Here is a 25378-nt window from a genome sequence, read left to right as displayed (position 1 = left end):
CAACCAATTTCGTGTTGATGGGAAAAACTGGGGCTGATTTTTTATTTTTAAACTTTCGAGGGTGCCCTACAGGAGAAGTTTGACCGAATGCCTGCTTAAAAACAAAATGGCTGACTTCATGTCTATTTCTTTCTATTTATTTTTTAAATTTTTTTTACTTTCGAGAGAGCCCAACTGAAGAAAATGGCTGCTTCAAAACAAAAAGGTCAACTTTCTGTACAATTTCATACATGGGACCTTGAGACTTTTTTGTGCGTCCTTTTATGATGTCCACCCAATTTAGTGGCAATCAGTGAAACTGGTGCTGGGGGCTAAATATTTTTGTAACTTTCCAAGGGTTGTTACTTAGTGAATTCCTGGGCTTTATACCAACAAATATTTTTTTTTAATAAGCAAGCACAAAAATTGGTGTCTTATGGAGACCGTTGAGGTCCCCAGAAAGGCAGTCCACTTGTCGAAACAATATGAAATAAAGTGGTTCCAAGAGGGCCTCACAATGAAATGCAATAATATTAATGCATGAGGACAATAACATATTGGCCTACTGCGCAATGCTTTCCATGCACATGTTATGGTCAGGGGGCGGCCCGCGTTGTCAAGTCGCTGTGAAAAAGAAGACAGGTGACTGCGGCGAGCTGCGAGGTTGGCTGTTCACCGGCAGGAGCAGATGTCCCCTTTAAACGGCCCCTCCTGGTGGCCATCACAATCTGGCAAGCCGTCTCCCTTTGCTACCAATTAGTGGCTTAACCTGCACTTTGGCACACCCGGCTCATCACAACCCCCCCCCCCCCCCCCCCACCAAACTCTTCCTCCTTCCCACCTGCACTTCTTCAAACCCTACTATAACCCGCTAGGGAGAAGATGGTGCAAAGGGAGACTGCACACATACTGTATGCAAACAAGTCACAATATTAGGTACACCTGCACCTGTCTAATTATATCCCAAACAAGAGCAGCCAAAGGGAGTGATGTTAAAAATCCCGTATTTCCTCAAATAGACATCATTTGTTAAACGACTAAAGATTTTCCTTAGTCGACGATTATGATGTGAAAATCGATGACATCATTGAATTTATTTTCACCACACTACAGTGTTCCCCAAGCGGCTTAACTCAAAAATACTTATTTTATGCAAGCATGCCCATGCATGGGTGAGAGTGTATAAAAATGAGCAGGTGTTGGATGAGAATAGCGGCTAGCTTTGCTAGCTTTGCTAGCTTTAGCTATAAAGGCGGTGGCAGGAAGCGAATTTGCATCTTGGGTCTTCTTTTTTTGTAATTCGGACAGCTAGCGAGCTAAGTGCGCTCGGTGTAGCGGGCCGGCCGATTACCGGCTGATAAATGTGCAACCTCGAGGCAGGAAATCAGCGTTGGCGGGCCACAGACGAACGCGCCGAGTAGCTGTGATTCCAAATCTGCATGGGCCGCATGTGTCGCCTCCTTCTCACATTGAGTGCTTTTCGATGGCAGATAGGGAATATTCTGCTTTCCAGAAAAAGAGCCATCCATCACAACATGTACAAGCGGCCGCTAGCCGGGGAAGAAAGATCGTCTTGTTTACAGCCCGGCTCGCCTGTCCTCATTTTTCACACGCTCGTTTCTTCACTTTTTTTTTTATGCTTTTTTTTTTTTTGTCCACTACCAAAATAAAAAGAATCTTCCAGGGTCAAACGGTCATCATTAGAACCATTTTCCTCTGGACAGTTTTTACTCCTGTAGTGCAAGCGTCAAAATAAGTTGATAAAAACTGATTTGGAGCATTTTATTTATTTATTTTTTAAGGAAATGCCACATTTACATTACTGAAAGTTCATTCATACTCATGAAACTCATTGCCTCGTACCCTCTCGAACAGATACGTAGCGTGTCAAATCAAATCGTAATCCCACTGGATCGAATCGAACCGTCCTTCAATCATATCACAACCACGTATCGAGATCGTCTTTTACAGATGGTAGGCATGGTTTAAACGTTCTACTAGTAAGATATCTGACAGCACAACATGAAATCACTATTCTATTATTGAAACAAATGTCCGGTTCATTAAAAAGGACAAGACGAATAGAAAAGAAGGACTTTGGACATCAGTCAGTCATGTTTCTCATGTCAATACCACTCGCACGTACCCGTCTTCTGTTTCGCTTCCATGTTTTGTCGAAACGCAAAACGTAGCTATGGATCGATCCGAGGTTGCCCGTGTCAGGGCTGCATCAATTCCTCAGTCCTATCAAGGACAATTTGTAGTCAATACAGAGCGGTCCTTTCAGCGAACATCTAAAGCAGTGGCTCTCAAACTTTTTACACCAAATACTACCTCAGGAAATATTGCTCTCAAAGTAACGTCATATCTATATTTTGTATATTTGAAGCTTTCTTGTGTTTGATCAGCTTTGTCGAGCGGGTGGAATGGCTTTTCAATGCTGTCAAGCGTGAAAGTAAGAACAAAAAAACGGGGGGGGGGGGGGGTCAGTGTGTGTGTGTGTGTTGTTGGGGTTGCTGTGAGATGTGGAGATGTGATCCAGCCTTGTAATGGAAATGTGACACTATTGACTCTCTCTGGTGTACATGAAGTGCAGCAGAAGCAAAAGATTGGAAGTGAGACAATCAAAAAGCAAAGAAAAGTCCCCCGAAAGGCAGAATAGGAAACCGCCGACGTGACTTGAGGTGTGGGAGTGTGTGGTGTGTGTGTGGGGGGGGGGGGGGGGACACGCGCTGCAACATTTGGACCAGGAGCTGCACTGCGATATTGATCGGCCTTCTCCACCCCGCGGCATGCTGCGGACAAAGTAGCGCCATTATTTTACGGCGTGGTGTGTGCAATTTCAGGGGCAGCAGCCGTACAGGAAATGAGCAAGTATTAATCAAATGGCCCTACACGACGGTGATAACGCCATTTACAGCAATCCGCTTCAATTGTTTGGGATACAATGACTCCTTTTAAACAGGAGAGACTTTTCTCATTCAGTCCAATACAAAAGCGTGTAAAAAGAGTTGAGTTGCTGCACTTGAAAAGAAATTTCCTTTTCATTGTGCAAAAAAATGTGAATGTGTGGTCAATCTTTTACCATGATTTTATCCAAACATAAAGATAAAAGGAATATTTTGCAATTTAGGGTTGTTTGTCCCTTTAGCATACTAACATCCATAGTTTAAAGTGATTAGCATTTGGAGAAAAAAATCTCCAGGTTTATCTTTGACGGACACATAGAAATGGCCAAAATGGCCGCTTCAAACCAAAATGGCCTACTTCATGTGTGTGTTCACAAATGGATTCTTGAGACTTTTTTGTAAGTCTACTCATGATAGACATGGCTATTAAATGTCATCTCAGATATCATGTTCCCAAACGAGTCCTTCCAAGTACAACCCCAACATGACCTAAAATTGCCACTTTAGACTTTTATATGGCTGACTTCCTGTGTGTTTTCGGTTCTCGTAATAGATATTGTTTTTAGATTTTGTGCTAAATTTCATGTCCCCATGTTCAATATGGAGCCATGTGTTTTGATTTACTTGGCCTACGAGGAGTATAGTCAAGTAAAGTAAAAGTTGAAATGGCCAAAATGACCTAAAATGGCTTATTTAAATCAAAATGGCAGACGTCCTGTGCGTTTCCGATCATGGGTTCCAGAGACTTTTTTGTGGATCTACTCATTATACACATGGCTATTAAATTTCAAAACTAAAACATACAAAAAAAAAAAATGGAAAAAAAGAGAGAGAGAGAGAGCAATGATGATGACATGTCAAATCGGTAAAATTAACGAATGAACAATACTGAGCTCTCCAGAAAAAAAAAAATCTTTTTTTTTTTTAAATAATAATAATAATAATAAATAAAAAAAGGATACAAGTACCTGCCAGCAAAAAAAAAAAAGAGAAGAAAAAATAGGAAGAAACTCCACTGTGAAACTTACCTCGGTCGGTGTCGTAGAGAAAGACAAACTTGTTCCAGTCGTAGTGGTCCAGCAGGGACAAGAGCGCCCCCCGGATGGACGGCCGCAGTTGCAGGGTGAACTGGCTCTCGCCCTCGGTGGGGAAGCTGGGAGTGATGAGGGAGATGTGCAGGGCGCTGCAGAAGGACGTCAACGTGTGCACCGAGCGCTTGTCGTAGAGGCCGAAGATGGCGAAGACACCTCGGGAGTACTGGGAGCAAACTGTGGAACAACAGAGTGATGTATCGCTAGATAAAACAAACCAACTATAGTTCTTAAAATTTGATTTGGACTAAAAGTTGTCGTCATATCACAGAAACAATCAGCGCACTGCTGTAGACTTAATTTAAGCCCACAGCTAAGGATGAATTTGGTCATTTGGCTCTTCTTTGTGTGGTGTATATCATAGACTGCTACATTAGCTTAATGCTAACTAGCCGCAGACTCGTTATTATTATATACCCTAGATTGGATCGACTGTACAGTATCTATATAACAATCTGCCCCACCCCTCCAATTGACACTGACGCGAGTTCCGGCATATTTTTCCAGTTCATTTTTACTTGAAGTGGTAATAAACAGCTTGAAGTAATCACTTGGCCTCATTTTGAAGTATTATTCACAATCTGCCAGTGCGGGAAGATTTAAAGAAGCGCTGCCATTTAGCTAGCAGCAAATTTGTGTCCAGTGATTGTGCTTTATCTCACTTCAAACTGATGTAAATAAATAAAACAGGAAGACTATTTTGTGTGCGTGGTGTGAGTACTTTTGCCATCTCTGATTATATATCTCCCTTACAGAATTGTTAGCATTTATCCTGCTAACATCAAAAACAAAAACAAACGATGAAGAACAACACAATAGCAAAGCATTATCCTTTAATTGCTGTAAATGGACGGCAACGCATAGTAAACAAAGATCAGAACCCCGTTCAAAAAAACCTACAGGCCGTCCTCCGCTTTCATCTGTGAAGCGCTGCGCTTCCCGACAAGTTTTCTCCCCACTAACAAAACCCATGAAAACAGCACAACAGCACGCAGAATGCGCCGTCGTTGGCCACACTTTGAATTCACGCAACAACAAAAAAAACGACGACTGGACTGCTTAAGGGAGATCTCATTATGGAAAGACTCTGGCTGTCTACTATAATTGGCCAACGCAGAACAACACAACGGGAAGATAATGAGCATCGTCCTCCTCAGCCAACCTGCTGAAAGAAGCTCCAGAGGCTCCTTTAACTCCTTGCTTTAAACAAGAGGGAAGTTATGCGTGATGTCAGCAAATTCCATGTTTTAGTTTGATCGCACATTTCGTCCAAGTGTTATTTACGGTGCTCTTGCAAATGTGACATCAAATTTGAAGTATTGCTTCCTTGCTAAAGTGGACTTGATTACTCCAAGCATTTGATTCCGGTGGTAAACGCGCTAGCCGTGTCAGTCTTAGGTTAGCTATCAGTTAGCAAGGCTTCTCCGTCTTTCCTCATCGTCCCTTCGTGAGAACGATACTTGTTACAACAGAAGCGTTATTTGCTGCCACGGAGGTGATGATTACTGGCTTAGGAGCGACACCGCAGCGTGTTTCGTCACAGCAGTAGCTAGCCAAAGCTTGTGCTATTTGTAGCTAGCGGGTTCGGCGTAAGTAGCATTGAGCTATTCGAGTCGTTGCCTCCAACTGCCGCATTACTCCACCTTTAACGCATTTGCGTCAAGCCCAGTGAAGTTTTTTTTTTTAGGACCATCTTGGTGGTTAATTCTCAGTTTTGCAATTCAATGTGTTTTCATGTGGTGCAAATTGCTAATTTTGCCTCGCTAACTGAGATGGGAAACCACTTATCACATGCCTGGATTAAATAGTATTGATTTCCAAAATGTTCCCATTTGAAATTAAACTTTGTTTTTAATCAACTGTAAAGACAAGTAGCTACAAGTCTTCAGTCGTTCACATCTGTTGTTGTTTTTTGTGCCACTTTAGTATTACCGACCTGAATATTCGATATTTCACTTTTCAAGGCTGAACGATTGCTGCTATTGGCTCCCAAAAGACACACAGACATTATATCTCACACCCATTGTGTTTGCGTGTGTGTGTGTTTTTTTCTTGCGCAAGCGTGTACGTGTCCACATTGAGCGATGACGGCCCTCGGGAGCATTGGAGTCGCGGTCGAAAGCAGGTCCACTCGAGCAAGAAAGAAGGTTGGAAATCCTCACAGCCCACTGATGTCCTCTCTCGAGGCTTCGCACACACGCACGCACGCACGCACGCAAGCACGCACGAGTGGGAAAGGCCGCTTCAACAACAACACATCAGCATGCATGTATGATAAACTGCTGGTGGCTGATCAAAAGATGACAAACTTTGTCTCTCCCTCCAGTGTTTGCCTCTTAATTGCCGTCTGTTTGTTTTATTCTCCGCCACCGTCAGACACCAAGATACACGACAGGCGGGGAACCGACGTCATTCATTTTTAACGCTGCCGCTGTTTATTACGTCGAGTCGCGTCCGGCCGTGGAGACTCGCGGCAGGCGTCGGTTTCCTACCGCGGCACCTCCAGCAGGGACAAGTAATAAAAGTGCAATAAATCAAATAATAAGTGGATGTCGGGAGTAAGTCAAATATGAGTCTTGGAAGCCACTCTGAAATGGCTGCTTCAAATTAAAATGGCTGACTCCTTGATCATTTTCAGCCATGGGTCCTTGAGACTTTTTTTTTTTATGCGTTCCGTTATACCAGGCATGTTCACCCAATTTGGTGATAATCAATGAAACAGGAGTCAAGTAATACACTAAATGCTAAATTAAAATCAATCCAATTAGTCGATTAATCTACTAAATAATCTATAGATTATTCAATTTAAAAAAATATTCGATAGTGACAGCACTGTAATCAGTGAAACGAGTACGAGCCCTGAATTTCAAAGGGAATGGCTCCTTCAAATGAAAATGACAAACTTCCTGTTCTTTGATTGTGCAATTAAAACACCAGGGGTGGTCTTTTAATTATTCTGAGAGGTGACATTTGAGAAGTTACCCCCCCACCTCCCGCCGCCGCCGCATAAAAGAGACAAAAGCCAATAGCGATGGCGATCCATCAGTGTCACGGCGGCTCACACGCCGCGCACCGTTCTGACCTCGTGGGCGGTCCCGCGGAATCCTGGACTGGTCCATTTAGTCCCATACCAGCGGTGACCCTGAAAGTGCATCCGCTGGCCTCACACTCCACTGCACAAATAGGTCACACACACATTGTGCAGCAGCTGATCAATGCTTCAGACTTGCATGCGTGTGACACACAAACAGGACCTCAGCATGTCATTTCTGCCGGGTAGAAAAAAAAACTGCTCCTTTTTTTTGTCTTCATCAAGCATCTATAAAAAACATCCAGCTAAGCCACGCTAATCTACTACTGAAGTGAGATAAAAGTGAGATAATCTTTTTTTCTGTGCTCGCGCCTGTGTTGCCCGGCGGGACTTTGGAGGGCTTAACTGTTTTGTTGTCGTGTGCTCGAGGTGTAATTGTGGAGACCTGGGCTAAAATGTATCAAATAAACCGCTAATTTAAAATAAAAAATGGAACTCCATCCATGGGCGACGGCCAATCACAGAACACTACTTGGCAACAATTCACATTCACACCTATCTGCAATTTTGTCTTCATGTTGATGTTTTTGGAATGCGGGAGGAAGACGGCGTACCCGGAGAGTTAGTTCCATTTCCGTGGCGTACGTTTACTCAAGTGGATGACTAATTGAGGTGTCCACAAGAGTTGGGGCCACCATTTAAGGGAGTATGCTATTAAGAATAAAATGACAGTTTTATGACGGCGAAAAAAACGAGGCGTCTATTCAAGCCGAGATTTTTATTTTTCAAGTGAACGGCGCTCTTGACAGCTAATTGAGACCAATGAGGAGGCATAATAGCTGTGATAAACGTGTAGTGGTTGTAACTTATGTCTCTTATTTTATTGAAATCAAGCCCTTACATAATAGGCACATAACAATACCTTTTGACAAGTGAAAAGCAAAGGGCAGCTAGCCTTGTGGCAGCTAACATGAGAAGCTAAAGTAGCGGTCGACATCTTTGGTCAAGAGTTCCTTTCTTGGCGGCTAATGCAGCAAGCTAACATTTATTCAAGTGGATGACTAATTGAGGTGTCCACAGGCCTCTTATTTTTTATTGAAATCAACCACTTGTGTAATGGAAAGTACTTAACACTACTTTGTGACAAGAAAACGGCTGCTAGCCTGGCGGCGGCTAGCATGAGGAGCTAAAGTAGCAGTCGAAATTTGTACTCAAGAGTTCCTTTCTTAGTCAGTACTAACCTCATTATCAATTGTCCTAGTATAATAGTAAATATAAAGCAATCACAATGATGGCAGGAAGCACAAGTGAAAAACAAAATGGTGGCCAACGCAACAGGCTAACTCATACACAGACTCAGAAAGCAACTCAAATGCACACATTTGGACAAACATATTTGTATGTACACACAAAGTAGAGTAAATCAAAGGTTTGGGCAGTGTGATAAATTATTTCTCCTTTCATGAATGCCAATTGAGAAAAGACATGAGAAAATACTTGTATGCTGCCTCGACAATATTTGTTCTATAATCCATCTTGAAAACACAGCACGGGACAAACACACGCTGTATGTCCGCCAGTGTACAAACATGTTAAACATCAAACTGGCCCGTCGCTATTTCCCGTCTAAACTGATAAAAGGCGGCAGCGGCGGCGTATGCTCCCGCAACTGGATGCTATGCCATGTCCAAACAAAACAATGGCTGTGTTAACAAACAACAACCAGCATGAAAATTTGTGTAAACCACACACGCACACATATTGACCGTTTAAGCTTGTTCTAATTTATACTAGAGAGGGACACAACGTTTTCACAAAGGAAATAACGTAAAGCCCAATACATGTATTGCAGGATACCTTGAGCCTATCGCACACCCTGGACTGGTCGCCAGCTAATCACAGGGCACATGTAGACAAACTATTCACACTCACAATCACACCTTCCATTTTTTTTTTCCAATGAAATTTGTCTCTATAGTCAAGTGTCATCTAACGGTTAGAAATGATGCGTTAAATGACAGCATTTCACATCACGAGACAAAGTGTAGAAAAATGTCTGGATCGACTCGAGAATGGAGCAGAGAGAGGGAAACGAAAGCGCGAGTGGAGCCCCTTTGTGTTTTTGTAGGTCTCTGCGGGGTTTAAGATCAATGCTGCCCCCCCCATGTGGGAACCAGGAAAAGAATGCCAGCACTGACAAAATATAAAGACACTTGTATGATAGGCAGAATGCAGGAAAGGGTTTCAACATATGTATGCTAGTCCTTCTATTTCTATTCAATATGAACTCATTCACTGCCATTGACGGCTATAGACGTTAAAAATTCATTTGAACTATTTCTATTAGTTTAACATTTTTTTCCCCATTTTTGTTAACAAGAGTATGAAAACCTAGATTTTTTTTATTGTACATTTAGAACAGATATAAAATTTGTGATTAATCTCAGTTAACTAGTGAAGTCATGCGATTAATTATGATTATGTAATTGCCAGACGTCCCTAATTTTAATAATCTTTTCTTTTTCTTTGTTTTAAAAAAAGAAAAAACATTATTAAAAACAAAAAATAAAATTACTTTTTAAAAAAAAGAAGAAAATATTTTTTTAAAAATGTACAATTTTTTTCTAGATTTTCATACTCTTAACAAAAGTGGACAAAAATATGTTAAGCTGATAGAAATAGTTAAAAATAATTTTTGACGTCTATAGCCGTCAATGGCAGTGAATGAGTTAATAATGATGATGATGAAAATACTGTACGAATAATAGGGATGTTCTATACCACTTTTTTTTAGACCAATACCGATATTCAAATCTTCAGTACGCACTGATACTGATACCAAGTGTCGTTACCATTAGTACCCCCCCCCCAAAAAAAAAACAATGACAGATAATTTAAATTAAAAGACATATATCCCAACTACAGTAAATTTCCTTAAAATTGACTGAAATTAATGGCAATTATATTTGTTCAATTTGCTCACATTCACACATACTAAAGTATAAAAAAAAAAAGCCTACTCTGTTATTTTACTTTTTATTATGACTTCCCTCTCCCCAGCCACTTCAGTCAGCTCCTCCGGCGGGATCCCAAGACGTTCCCAGGCCAGCCAAGAGACATGGTCTCTCAAGCGTGTTCTGGTGACGTCCCCGGGGTCTCCCACAGGTGGGACAGGCCTGGGACACCTTTCCAGGGAGGCGTCCAGGAAGCGTCCGAATCAGATGCCCGAGCCACCTCAACTGGTTCCTCTCAACGCTCGACACTGAGTCCCTCCTGGATGACCGAGCTTCTCACCCTATGTCACATATGTATTTTTACCCTTATTTTAAGACGAAACCTGCAGCGGTCACATTGACATTGTCATCATTTTGGTGTAGCAAAGTAACAAGCCCAACATGAGGGTCAAAACTCTGGGACTTCATTTCAATGTCCATGTCTTCCTGCCAAATCAAAACTTAACTGTGTTCGGAACTCGGGCTTCCCACTGTTAGTTATTGAAATCCTTGAAAAAGCAACAGGACAGAGCGCATCACATTGAGTCGGCTACTTGAGTAAAGCCTGCAGAAGCACAACGTATGATCCTACATCTCCGTACGTGCATGTGCGCGTGAGTGTGTGTCAGCTTGAATAAAGCATGTGGGGCACTCAAGTGCACGCATGTCCGCGTTTGTGCACATGCATTTACCTTGGGCATCACACACACACACACAGAGGGGAAATAAAGACAGAGAGGTGGGTGGGGTGGGGTGGGGGGTGGGGGTCCCACTGGACATCATGGCAACACATTTCCCCATAATGCATGAGGGCCAGTGATAGAGCACACGCACATATCATATGAGAACACACACACACACACACGTGCGTGCGTGGTGCACTTCTGTCAGCTTGATTTTGTCTCCCAGCGTGCCTTGGCTTTCAAAGTGAAAGCTCGGGGGGGCAAGCGCGCTCATCATTTCCACACGAGGCCGTCTTCCGATCGGGCAGCCTGACACTGCATGTTGAAAAGCATTAGCGCTCGCCTGTTACAGTGCACGTGGCCATAATATTAGAAGGCCTCCATCCGCTCTAATTAAAGCACACTTCACCGTGAGTGCTGTTAAAATGACAGCAAAATGAATAAGGACGTGGCGAATACTGCTGCGTGCACATCGCGGCCGGGGGGCGTCGATTTGTTCAACTATAGATGAGGGAGAGGCAGCTGTTATGCGCTTATTTATAATAAGGTGAAATCATTTGTATATTACAATTTGTGTCAAGTTAAAAGGGAACGCAAAATAAAAAGGACAATTTCATAGAAATGCATATCTTGTGTGAAACGGACTTTTGAGGGCCGCCTGCTGACCCAATGCTGTGTTTGCCAACTGTTATTGATTAGGCAAGGCACGTATTTGACCATACAAAACATCACAAACAAAAAATGTTGCAAAAAGTTTACACAGTGGTGACCCTACTTACAAATGACTTGACTTACGAGTATTTCCAGATACAAAAAAAGAAGCCAGTAGTACTACTTGCAGTTGAAGTTCGTTAGCCATAAAACAATTAGAAACGTGAATATAAAACTGAGGGAATGACACTTATTTAACCAAACCACAAACAGTAACTTTCCTTTCTGAATGTCTGCTTACTTACTGCGAATACATAATACGAAACGCCATAAACAGGAAACTAGCATTGATAGGTATGTGGCAAAAAAAATTTATTAAAAAAAATCAATATCATTGAAAAGAGCTTGAATAAAGGAACAACATAGTTTTTAAAATTCCAATATGTAAAGCCTTCGAAAAGTGGGCAAAAACGACACCTTGTTTCCTACTCAAAACAGAAGGTCCCGTGATCTGCTTTTGAATCGGACACCTTGAGGCTTCAGCGTTTGCTAAAATGTGAGACCAAATTATAAAAAGAGGGGATTGCGAACGGCACAACACCACACCCAGAAAACAGGTGAGCCACGGTGTTCACAATGCGAGCCCGAGGGCACGTTGATGGTATTTGTAATAAAACACTTTATGAACTAAAATTTGAATAGTTGGTCCAGATACTAAAGACACCATGATGGTTTCGAACTGTTAACAAGCTGATTTCAAAACATTAGACAGAGGCGCCACCTCTGAATGCAAAGTGAGTTACATTTCTCGTGATGGTTTACATCATGTTTTCTTATTAAAATAATCCACTGTAAAAGCATTTTCTTCCTCCCTCTTGAGAAACAAATGTGTCATATACAACACAAGGTATTGCCTAATGAGTCAATACTCCATCATTGCTCGTTATCAGCCCCATCCAGGAGTACAATCCTCTCCCGTGAACGCATTAGCCTCCTCAAACAAACGGCAAGGGACGCCTGAATACAATCACGCGGTCGGGGAAATAAATTCAATCCAGCAAAATGCCTGGCATCCATCATACGGGGAGACTATTGGCAAAGTGTTGCATAAAATCCAAACTCAAGTGGAGCGACACAATTACACTAAGTGCCCAACCCACTGCCTATATGAGCCCGTTGGGGGAGGAGTTGGGGGGGCATATGACAGAAGAGTAAAATATAGTTATGACTGCATGCAGACACCAGCAGTGCCTGAAGCCCCCACCCCGACGAGAACCCGCTCGAGATGAAACACATTTACGTCCGCCAGACATCAAAACACAACAAATATAAGCGCTAATAATGTAGCAGAGAGCCTCGGAGGGGATCGCCGGCAGCGCCTTAAAATGAATATTTTAACCGCCGTGCCGAGGGACCCGCAAGCCAAACTCCTTGTAACCACTTAGCATCCATAAAACATGAGATAACCAGAGGAGGGGTGGCGACGATGGGAAATTTATTGGGAGGTAATGTAAATATTATCGGAGCGGACTCCCAGACGCACCCGCTAGCTTGACCGTGTACGACCGCAGAAACCTCACACCAGCAGTCGAAATCAGAGTGACTGTCAGTGGTGGCAAAAAATAAAGTACAAATATTTCGTTACTGTACTTAGAGTACAGTAGATCTTTCAGGTATTCATACTTGATGTAATATCTTCAGAATTGAAAACTTTGAAATTTGACAATAATAGACAATAATGTGGTTGTGAAGTGCAGATATTATTTTGGTCCAATTGGGGTCATCGTCCTAATACAGTATTCTACTGTAGTATCTGTGACTTTGTATGGCTTTTAAATATCAGTATCAAAAATTGGGGTCCGACAAAATGCCACGAAAGCTTTCAAAGGCACTTAATGCTACTTAATGCCACCAACCTGAACGTCAACAATGTTTGGGTCTGACATAATACTATGAAAGTCTTCAATCTCACCAAAACCACCAAATCATTCAGTCTCAACTTATTAGGCAAACCAAGCCTTTGGCCTTATTTAACTTAAGCCTACCAAAGTCTTTAATCTTAGTACACAGTCGAAGTCTTTGGTCTCACCAAATATTACCCGAGACTTCAGTCTTACCAAACACGACTAATACATCGGGTCTATTGTGCTTCCAAAGACTTCAATATCACCAAATCATTCATTTTCTGCTTATTATTCAACCAAAGACTTTAGCCTGATTTAATTGAAGCCTTCAGTTCCAACCAACACTACCAAAGTCTTGGGTCTTAACACAGTCAAAGTCTTTGGTCTCACCTAACACTACCCAAGACTTCAGTCTACCAAACACAACATTGGGTCTCATATTGTGCTTCCAAAGACTTCAGTATCATCTAAAGCACTCAAAGTCTTTGGTCTCATCTACTGCAACCAAAAGATTCGGGTCTAGAGTAACACTAGCACCTCACCAAACACTACCAAATATGTCAGTCTCACCTAATGCTACTAACGCCTTCAGTCTGATCGAGTGCTACCAAAGCTGCCGGTCCCATACAACCTTACCAAAACCTTCAGTCGTACCTAATGATACCACAAAGCCTTTGTTCTCACAGAACGCTACCAAAGTCTTCAGTCTCACATAACAGCAACAACATTTTCAGTCCCACCTAACACTACTAAAGACTTTTGTCGCACCCAGGTAGTGTCCGGAACACAAAGGTATCAAATTCACGTCCAAAAAGTAAAAACCTCCCCCGGAAGCTCGTTCACATGTTGGTTGAGTACAAGCACTTGAGGCGAAAGCCAAACTGTAGCAGGGTTTTTACTTTCTGGACCTGGACCTGGATTTGAAACCTCTGCCCTAACAACGAAAGTCTTCAGTCTCATCAAGCACTACCAAAACATTGGGCCTCACATAACACGGTAAAAGCCTACGGTCTCGCTTAATGCTTTCAGTCTTACCTAATGCTACCAAGGAAGTCATTTCTACTTACACTACCAAAGCTTTTTGGTCTCCAACACGACCAAAGTCTTCAATCTAATCTATTGCAACCAAAGACTTCAGTCAGCTTTCTACCCATTCAAAAGTACCGTTGATAGGGCGCAACATGGTTAAGGGCCACACATGAATGCGCACATATTACATACACGCTTGTTCATGCGTGCACGCGTTGAGTCATCTCAGGACAGGATGTTGGCAAGGATAAAGCGCACTCTGCTTCACTGATTTTTCAGACAGCTCGTCCACCCAGCCACACTTAAACCGTAGCAGGGCTGGGAGGACTTTTGGTCCGAGGACAACGGTTCTTTTTTTTTTTTTTTTGTGCTGATGTCAGATTCACTCAACGTCACATGTACGGAGCTCAGTCGAAAAAGAAACAAAACACACACAGAGAGGCTCGCAGTGGGCCTTCCTCCAGCTCAGTCTCCAGATGATCAGGGAGGAGCAGACGGGCCGATGTATTCTCTTTACTCACGGACCCCTGTCAGCTTGGGCGGAGGCGAGGTGAATCAAAGTCAGGAAAAATAGGACGAGAGGGCGGACAGGGTGAGGGCAAAACGAGGTCGCGAGAAAAGAGCCACGTCTTCGCATCCAAAAGCGAATGAAGATCGCTAATATCCTCACTCCGGCGCTTCGCACCCGCCCTCGCCGCATGAGTCAACCTTCCTCCTTTCCCGTTCGATGATGTCACACCCGTCGCGCCGCTTCCATTCATGAAAGCACCGCTGGTGTTAATCTGGCTTTTGGAAAAGACAAGAGTCATGCGGCAAAGCTGAGATGGCGGCCGATAACACGAATGGAGATAGTCGTGCTTACTCCACTCTTGGAATAGAAAGCGGGCTCGGACTGGACCAAACTGTACAGACAATCAAAATAGATGAAGATTTGGTAGTTTTCACTGGGAATGAACAAAAATTCATTTTGAGCACACCCATGCTTTCAAAACTCACCTTCCAGAACAAACAAACGCCTCCTTGCCACACTGTGAAATCGAATATCGACCCCGGCTTGATATCATCTGGGCTGTAATACACGATGACCTACCACGGCCGACATATTCTGCCCGCTACCTTGCGCCGACCACCGCGGAGACGTTTGGCCTATTTTTAGAAAGCGCTGAAAGCCGCTCAGACGGGCAGAAAACATCCAAAAGCGCACACAATACAGAACGGGGGGGGGGGGGGGATGGCGGCCCAAGCGTCAACTCGAGAGAGGAGCGCCTTGTATGTAAAATTCATCCTTTTCGCAGAATGAATCTGCCTGCGTTGACCACGCTCGCATGGATTTCCATTGGAATAAACAAGATGGGAAAGGCTGCACCCAATAAGGTCATCATTTTAGGAACGAGAGAAAACGGTGAAGGGACAATCGCTCTGCTCTTTCAAGGCAATTCTTCCCCTTCAAACACGTTAACATGGATTGTTTGTACCTCAGCCAACAACTGTGAAGCCGCGGCCGGTCTGTTCCCATCAGAGCTGGCAAAGCAAACAAACGATAAAAAATGCATATGAGCTGTCGAGTACCTCAGCATCGTTTTTTTTTTTTTTACAGCTTTTGGCTGAATTTGAGGTTTTCTCACCTCTGGAGTATGCAGCGATTGGTTGAAAAATTGCTTCTTGTTCAGGCCGTAACTTTGAAAATGGCAGAAGATATGTTGCACTTTGAAAAATAATATGTCATCATTTTTGCAATGATTTCACACATACAATTAGATGACACTTCAAAAGGATGACATGCGATAATGTAAAATAGATTCAGGAATTTCTGGGTGTAAAACAGGGCTGCAAAACTCATTTTTGTCGCGTGCTACATCATTGTTATCGTTTCTCTCGGAGGGCCGTCATAACCGTGAACGCATATAAATGTACATACACAACAAGTCAGAAGCCAGTAAATTGTTTGTTCAGCTTTTTTTCCAGTTTATTTCAAAGGGGTGATTGGTAACCCACCCCAAAAAAAAAAAAAAATCTTGCAATATCTCACATCTCAGACCTGTATTAGTTGGCTAGCTCCGTGAGTTAAACAAATAATGCTAATATAGGATTAGCACCTATTTGGCTGCGTTAAAACCTTATAAGCAACAGACTATTGAAGACAAACGGTTCATCAACACATTGGATTATTTGGAGGAAAAGGAGGGTCAATTATGCCACGTTGAGAGAGAGAGACAGAAATGACAAAAAGTGAAAAAAATCTAAATCTAAATCTAACACGGCTCCAACAAGATGGGAGGCATAATGAGGAGAAAGCGATGCCTGAAGACCACACCTCGGCATCAGGGTGGGTCGCATAATTGGGGACTCCATTCCGTAAGAGTGTGTGTGTTCAAGGACAGAAATCAGAAGCTAAAGGCTATGTCACAAGCAACAACAAAAGAAGCCATCTGGCTGCTCTCACAGGAGCGCAGGACGCACAATTTTTCCTTCCCGCGCTACGCCCCGTCCACGCCGCTAATTGTGGGACGAGGTGGTACTACTTTCTTCCCGCCATCTCTCACTCCCGGGGATTTGGAAACAAGCGGCAAGCGTTCCCACGCATACGCGGCACACTTGTTATTGCGAAATAGGCGCTGTCAGCGAAGGTAAACACTTTGCATTATTCAAAGTGAACATGAATAATCCAGAAGACTGCGTTACGTTCACAGGCCTGGCGCTGCAATGTGAGTTCTATTTCCCCCGGCGTAACAACAACCGTGACCTCCAAAGACGGGAGTTTGTTTACCCTTATTAGTGTGAACTTTTACAAGTACAGTAAGTCGACCCAAATATGTGATTGGGAGGACCGAGCCTTGCTCTGAATAGCGGAAAAAACAGAGTAAGCGACTCCACACTTCCTTAAAAAATTGCCGAAATGGTGGTTTGAACCAGAAATATATTCCAAACTATGACCTAAGGACTGCAGACACTTACATAATATCATGATGACACCAAATTTCTCCACTTATGCCATTAGCTAGAGACGGCGACATTCACATAGCTACACCAGGCAACCTGTACTGTAGTTAGTACGGCAAAGATTTTGGTTATTAACGTTTATCATCAACTAAAAAGTCTGAATTTCACACACACACAAAATATAAAGTCCTTAAAATACTTCATTTTGACCGCGCCCTCCTTAACTGACACCTCTGGGTCATTTTCCTCATAACGCGCCAACTCATCTGTTTTGCTAACTGCTCCACCGACTCCTCCTGAATAAAGTTTGTCCATTGCACTTATTGTAAGTCAAAGTTTGTGGACTGTTATACAGCATGGATGTTTGTTTTCAAAATATATTTTAAAATAGTATATTTATTAGTATATTTGTGACTAAATTTGCACAGAAAAACTAAAACTAAAACTAATAAAAACCAAACTAATACCCAAAAGATTTATTTTAAACTAATAAAAAACAAACAATTGCACATAATAATAATAATACAATTTTTTTTGGAATTTGCACACAAAAAATAGACAAAATAATTTAATAAAACTAATACTAAAACTAATTAAAAACTAAACTAATCCACAAAACAATTTAAAAATAAAATAAAACGAATAAAAACTAAACTAATGCACTAAATAATAATTTAAAAAATAATAATACTAAAACTAGTGTGATTGGCTGGCAACCAATTCGCCTTCTGCCCGAAGACGGCTGAAATTGAGGAATAAGCAGTTAAGAAAATGGATGGATGGGTACCAAAACTGATCAAATCAAAACTAAAATGAAGCATTTTTAAAAGAAATCAATAAAACGAATTAAAAATAAAAATAAATAAGATTTAAAAAATGAAATAAAAAGAAACTACAGTATAATGAAAATTCCAAAAGTATTCTAACGTTGGACGACAGCAATAATCATTTCTTTAAATTGAAGGAAACATTGCATGAGACGTTTGGGAGACCCTGGAATTCCCACGGCCCTCCGGCAATTGTCTGCGTTTGCCTAATGGTAAGTCTGACCCTGCACAAAAGTGACAAAAAAGCAAAAGCGGGCCAACTTTTGTGCTCAAGGGCCACATTTGATGAGTACAACAAACAGATGGCTCATTCATAGAGGCAACAAAAAAATAGTTGATTCTGTCCTTGCATTTTGTAGACCATTGGGAGCTGGAGCCTATCGCAGCTGATTACACCCTGGACCGCTTGCCAGTCAGTTGCACGGCACATTTAGACAAACGACAACAAACGACCATTCAGCGGAAACGGAACCAACGCTGCCAAACAGCAAGACGTCAACTTACTTGACAGTAACTTGCTCAGGATACGTCAACCTTACAAGATGAAGTTGCAAAAAGATAAAAGCAAAAGACACACGCAGAGTTGATCCTTTGATGCGAGCTGAAATTGGGTCCCGTGAGTTCCGCGTTGTGACGTTTCTATTCAAGTTCAAGTCTTTCCCGAAAACTCCACATTTGACAACTTTCAATGTTGGACGTTCCACGATACAAAACAAACAGAACCGTCCACGCGCTCATTCATTATTCTAGCAGGCAGCTCAGCTTCCCTTTGCTTTTGCTCACCATCCTCCTGCGAGTTTTGGACTTCAAGCAAAAGAATTGGCTCATCCCGCACGTTTAATTGCTCGCCGCTTCCAAGAAGCACCCCCCCCTCCCCCCACCCCCCCGATGGCCCAGACGCTGAGAAAATGGTACATCTGATGAAGCGGGCCGAGCAGAATCCCGCCTTCTGCGTTTTCCCGAACAATGCGCGATGCCCACGTGCAACCTGGTGAGCGCTTGACGAGTTTCCAGCAAGATGAAGCTCAACAAAAAAGACAGACGGATCGTCTGGGCCAGTTGACGATTCTTTTGAGGAAGAAAAAAATATATATTGTCAGATACAACACAGAGTTTGATTATTCGTTTTTCTCGTGAGAGGCTTTATTTTGGATGGGGCCAATTTGATAGAACAGCTGAATTCAAAATGGCATCAGACTTTGACACAATGCTCCACTCACATTCGATGGCACAGGTTTTAAAAAACTGCTTTTCAGTGTTAAATATCGGTCTCGTAGACCTGCTTTTGATTGGGACTCATTTGGGGGAATTTCAAAGTAGGCTTTTGTCCAAGTACGAGCCTTGGCGCCTACTTCAATCCTAAATGGCCGCCATCCCATTAAATTTTACACACGGGTCCTTCAGTCTTTTTAATCCATCTTGTTATATTAGCCGTGTCCGTCCAATTCTGTGTTAACGGGTCAAATTTGCGTAGCGGGCAAAACATAAAATAAAAAATACTTTCCAAGAATCCCCAAAACGATGATTAAACTTTGACACCATGCTTTTCCTGAATTCGATTTATAACATCACGCTGGTAAGAGGCCTGGAACTTACCAGAAATGTCTGCTTCAAACCAAAATGAACAACAACCTGTTCGATTTCATGTACAAGTCTTTGAGACTTCTTCGTGCGCACAGCTATGATAGACATGTCCGCCCAATTTGGCGTTGATTGGTGAATCTGGTGTCAGGGGCGGGATTTTCTAACTTTCCAGGTAGCACCATTGAAGGAAGGAGTTCACCCAAAATGGCTGCCTCAAACCAAAATGGGCAAATTCCTGTTAAATTTTGGGCCTGAGTCCGTGATACTTTTTTATTTGGTCTATTTTGATAGACAAGTCCGCCCAATTTGGTGTTGATTGGTGAATCTGGTGTCAGGGGCTGGATTTTCTAACTTTCCGGGTAGCACCATTGAAGGAGTTCACCCAAAATGGCTGCCTCAAACCAAAATGGGCAAATTCCTGTTAAATTTTGGGCCTGAGTCCGTGATACTTTTTTATTTGGTCTATTTTGATCAACAAGTCCCCCCAATTTGGTGTTGATTGGTGAATCTGGTGTCAGGGGCTGGATTTTCTAACTTTCCGGGTAGCACCATTGAAGGAGTTCACCCAAAATGGCTGCCTCAAACCAAAATGGGCAAATTCCTGTTAAATTTTGGGCCTGAGTCCGTGATACTTTTTTATTTGGTCTATTTTGATCAACAAGTCCCCCCAATTTGGTGTTGATTGGTGAATCTGGTGTCAGGGGCTGGATTTTCTAACTTTCCGGGTAGCACCATTGAAGGAAGGAGTTCACCCAAAATGGCTGCCTCAAACCAAAATGGGCAACCTTCAATTTCCAGCATGGAACCTTGAGACTTTTTCGTGGATCCTGTTATGACGGACATCTCCAACTAACTTCAAGTCAATTGGCAAAACTGGTTTAGCGGATTTTCAGGCACGTTGAGGACGATGAATTCATCGGATGACTAATGATCAACGGCGATTCACAGACAGTCCGAAAGCAAGGGGATGAAGTGACAAATGAATAGCATAATTCCTCAAATAGTGGAGGAGAGGCAATCAATAGAAAAGAGCGTGGCTTCATTCTCCACCTCTCGTCCAGAAGTCCGGCGCGAGCTGCCGGATGGTTCGTGCATCTTCATGGCGGGAGCGCAGGAAGGCAGCTGGATCTCTTCATCTCCGTATAAATCTCCACCGCAGCCAGACAGCGCTAACTCTGACCTCATTACAGCCGCTAACAAGTGCGCGCGACACCGGTTGGGCTCGGGATTTATCTTCCAGAAGAACCACGGGCCATTATTTGCACTCGAGTGCAGCGCTATTGAGCTGACACGCTTGTGTGGCAACAAGGTGACTTGGAGGATAAAAAGAGATGGATAGCAAAGCGTGTTTATTTACTTGACGGGGTTGCAGCGTCCGCCGCCCTTTTAAGAGTCCATACATGACGGCGTTACGTAAAAAAATGCGACTGTATTCTGTTATAGGGGGGCGGGGGGGGGGGGGCGTAAGCAGATCACATGTGCGTTTATTAAAAAAAGTGGATTATAGGGCTGGGTTTAAAAAAAAAAATTGAATAAGCGATATAGAATTGAGTTTCCTTTTCAAACCAATATTGATTCATAAAATCATGAATCAATTATTTAAATATCTCTAGAAAATAGCATTTTAACTCTTTGACCGCCAAAAACGTTAAATAACGTTTAGTAAAATCCTATGGAGTACCAAAGACCTTAAAAGACGTTTGTTTCAAAACAGAGGTGGAACTAACCATTTTCTATTGTTGATTACTGAAAAACGGAATAAGGTAGAAACAAACTTTTTTTTTCTGATGAAAGATGAGAGTCCAATCTTTCATTTGGTAGTACGTGTGTTTCCATAGTCCAAACACATAATTTTCTGTGGACCTTGAAAGATCAGTCAAAAATGCTTAAATCTGCTGGCACCCACGGCATCCCTTTTCTGAAAACGTCTGGCAGTCAAAGAAAGGCCGATTTTTTTGTATCTTACTGTATTCTTAAAAATATACTGTTCACGTGAATTTAAAAGTATTTTCTAAAATTGATGAAAACCTGACAATTAACGTTTTTGGTGGCGTTCATTTGGATTTTAGTATACGTAATTAAACGTTTTTGGCGGTAAAAGAGTTTTAGGAAATTGTATCCGATTATTTGATTAACCCTCCCAACCCTGCATGACGGTTACTCGATGTAATACCTTGTCTTGTAGTTGAGTAATTGAGATTCGTGTCATACCCAAACACCCTTGTTGACAAAACACGAAATAAGTTTCCGTTAAGACGTCCCACTCGCTCCGCATCCCGTCTTCAAAATCGAGACGACACTTCCAAGCGGCGTCTCATTTCATTTCTTCCGGAAAGGGCTTTTGCATTATGCATGTTGAGGGAACGTTGGATGTTCTTCACCGAGGAGGAGAATCATCTGGCCTGTCTGCCTCATTAAGCCACCCCCCCCCCCCCCCCCCCGTGGAGATAGGAAATAACTCCAGGTGTGTTGGAGGGGAGTTGAGGGTGGGACGCAAGAGTCATCGTGAGTGATGTTTGTTTGCAGGATTTAAAAGAAAACTCGAGGAGTGACGCGAGAAGAAATGAGAAGACTTGAAAACAAAATGCGTCGTTTCTGACATTTCATTCTTGCATGAGGTCTCGCTCGGGAAAAGCGTAATTTAATGTGAAAGCGCAAACCCGCCTGTCAACACGGTAGCAATTTGTACTTAAACTGACACAAATATGGGATTATGTGGCCTTGTAATTCACAAAAAAAAAAGATGGTCGGAAAAGGACAAAGCAGCAGCGCGTTGAATTACGGTGGAACTTTCAAAGTCAAAGTTGATCTAAAACGCCAATTCTTCAATATCATGATCAAAACTCACTAACATTAAATTCCAAATTAATTTATTTGGAGGAAATTACTGGTCAAATTATTATTATTATTATTATTATGTTTATTTTTGTCAATGAAAGTAATGTTTTAATTAATCACTTAAAGGATCTTTGTGCAGTTGGTCACTTTTAAAATTTATTTATTTTTTTTACTCGTGACTGCCGCCTGTGGCCCAAAGCGTAAACTGCAGCATCTGTGCGAGTACGTGCACGATCTTAAAGCGACAGCCACAGTCGACGAAACAAAGGCATGACTTGAAATGAGGCAAGAAAAACTCCGCCCCTCCCCTCCCCCAGACAAACTGGGGGGGGGGGGGGTGCGCAGGGTCTGCACTAAATAAAAGTGAAGATAAAAGCTGATAGGTGCAGTCAGAGTAAAACAGTCAGGGCTCTTCGTACTCATCTGAGCATTCTTGGAGCATGCATGATGTAGTAAAAAGCTTCAATAATACCTTTTTAAACGGCACAACGCACCTTTAAATGTTACACAAACATTGACATCAGTAAGGATGACGAAATTACTAAATGTAATTCAATCATTTTAAATATAAATAAAAAAGATTCAAAATTGTCTTAAAGTACAATTAATTACGATCTTTAGTAAATTGCAAGAAAATACTTTTAAATCCCTACGAACAGTACATTTCAAGAAAACAGCAAGGTGAGGAAAAAAAATACAATGAGATATTTTTCCCATTAATTATGGGAACAAAGGCCTTAAATTAATATATGGTTTATGAATCGATACCCAGCCTTAAGAATAACACAATTCAAGTAAAAGAAAAAAGTAGCCCTTCGGATATAATTGAGTACGGAAGCGTGGAACTGCCAACATTTTTGCCTGGCGAGTTTGTTCAAGTGTATTTGTTCAAGTGGGCGTTCAGTACCTCAAACAAGGTTAACAACCACTGCTGGAGAGTTTTCTTATCTTAATACTTTTTCTATTTCCATTATTTCCAATGGGAAAATAACTTGACCATCAACCAGCCTTACACAACAGACGGCGTTCCAATTTGGCGCTCTATTGATAAAAAGTATCTTTCTGTCTGTTTGGACTCATTTGCATATGATAATAAAATGACACATGGCATCATTTTCTCTTTGCAGAATCAAGCATCTCATCAGTCCGGCTCAGAAAATGTCTTTTCTCTGTGGGCTGTTAATGTGCATCATCATGCAGTCTGTTTCCCGCAGGATCCTGCAAGTCAGCGGATTTACTCAAATAGAAGTGGAGAAGGGGGCGGGGTTAGAAGGAGAGAAGGCGGTCTAGAAGAACCCCGGCAAGGTTTCAAGGGCAATTCGTTATCACATGGGTACATGCGGGATATTGTGGTGGCCGGATAGTCGACAATCCGACGTGTTGAGTCTCTTAGTGGGCCAGAGTGCCGGGCTGCGAAATGTCAAGGGCAACGCGAAAGGAAGAAGAAGAAGGGGGGAAAAAAAGCTTGCCTTTTTTTTCTCTCTCTCTCTCTCTAAATCCTCTGCAGCGCTCACAAAATAAGCCCTGACATCAGCTTGTGTGCAAATGTGCCAAAAAAGCAACATACAATGCAGCGCGGCTTTGTTGTTGCCTGCTTTGACTTTTTTTCATCGCACCTCGATGTTATAAAACGCGGCCGTTCTCAAAAGGTTGGCCACCAACATTTTTTGTTTGTTTTTTTTTCCCAGTTGGAGAACAGTGAAGAAACGTGCTGGGGAAAATTGCGTTATGAGAAAGGCGCTTATATTTCAAGGTGTTCAACACTTGGAACGTCTTCACGGTCTAATGTGTTTGTTGTGGTGGAAAGAGGAAGTAGATATTTGGCAAGACGGTCACGGTGGCCAATGGTGTGATGAAATACACTTAGTATGCGAGATTGCAGATCTTTTGGTTTTTAAAACAGAGTCTTGTCTTCGCTTTTTACCATCTTGTGATTTGGGTGGAAATACGTGTTGACAACATGGCATCATTTTACTCAATCCCGAGTCAACAGTTTTGACTGGGCTTTGTCATTGTAGCGTGCTGCAAAGTCGTTTCAACGGAAAAATGAAGTCCTTTGAACACACTGTTTGAATGTATTGGAGGCTAAAAACTTTTTTTTTTCCCATAACGGCAAATCAATACAGTGTAGCATTATGGCTATTATTATTATTTTTAATATTGAGCATTTAGCCTACATTTTACAAACACATTGAATGACTTTATGAATACATTCAAACAACTTTTTAAACACATTCGAACAATCTTAGCAATACGTTTAATCGACTTTGCAGTACGTTCAAACGACATAGCTCAGCCAAAACGATTTACTCCACAGTGACTCTTCCACACTTGCGTATAATTTAACATTTATTTTCCAAGGTCAATTTAATGTCATTCATTGTGTGAGATTCTGAAGACTTTTTTTTAAAAACAAAGTAACGGTGACCAGCTTTGGTCTTCGCCCTATTTTGGGTCTTCAAAAGAAAGTGAATGGATTCGGTGCGGTGTGAAGTGGAAACACTTTGCTAAGTCAATGAGCCAATTTACAATTTGTCTTTAACTGCAAGTAAAAATGTAAAAATGAGTCACTTATTTGTAAAACTCTTCTTTTTGTATTATTTATGTCTGCGTTATACTGCCACCTGGTGGCCAAGGTTCGAACAGCAAATTGAGCACAATGTCAACGGGCATTAAAGCATGAAATCATGATGCACAAATTGAATTATTGCTGGGGGGGGGGGGTTTACATGGTAGGGAATGATTTTATTGTATTTTATCCTTAATTAAAAAGTTTTCCTTAGACTGCAACTGTAGAAAATCCACCCATCCATCAAATTGTCAAATCAGCCCAGAATATGGACACTTAAACAATTGGAGGATTTACTAAATTGCTTGAATGGAGCACAAGACGGGGCCGGCTGAGATGTGGCATCAAGC

The 25378-nt window shown here is 42.1% G+C and overlaps 1 protein-coding gene across 4 annotated transcripts in view; it reads right to left on the bottom strand.

Moving 5' to 3' along the window:
- The window catches only part of gria4b (glutamate receptor, ionotropic, AMPA 4b), an 83001-nt gene that overhangs the window by 40510 nt on the left and 17113 nt on the right, over positions 1-25378 (bottom strand). For all 4 annotated transcript variants that reach the window (XM_077547141.1, XM_077547139.1, XM_077547140.1 and 1 more), the window contains exon 3: positions 3917-4156. In XM_077547141.1, coding sequence (XP_077403267.1) covers positions 3917-4156 — 240 coding nt within the window. The remainder of the gene's footprint in view (positions 1-3916; positions 4157-25378) is intronic.

Source organism: Vanacampus margaritifer, chromosome 16 (genome assembly GCF_051991255.1).
Source record: "Vanacampus margaritifer isolate UIUO_Vmar chromosome 16, RoL_Vmar_1.0, whole genome shotgun sequence".
Classification (NCBI taxonomy): Eukaryota; Metazoa; Chordata; class Actinopteri; order Syngnathiformes; family Syngnathidae; genus Vanacampus; species Vanacampus margaritifer.
The sequence above is the reverse complement of the archived record's forward strand: the minus strand, read 5'-3'. Positions and strand labels throughout refer to the sequence as shown.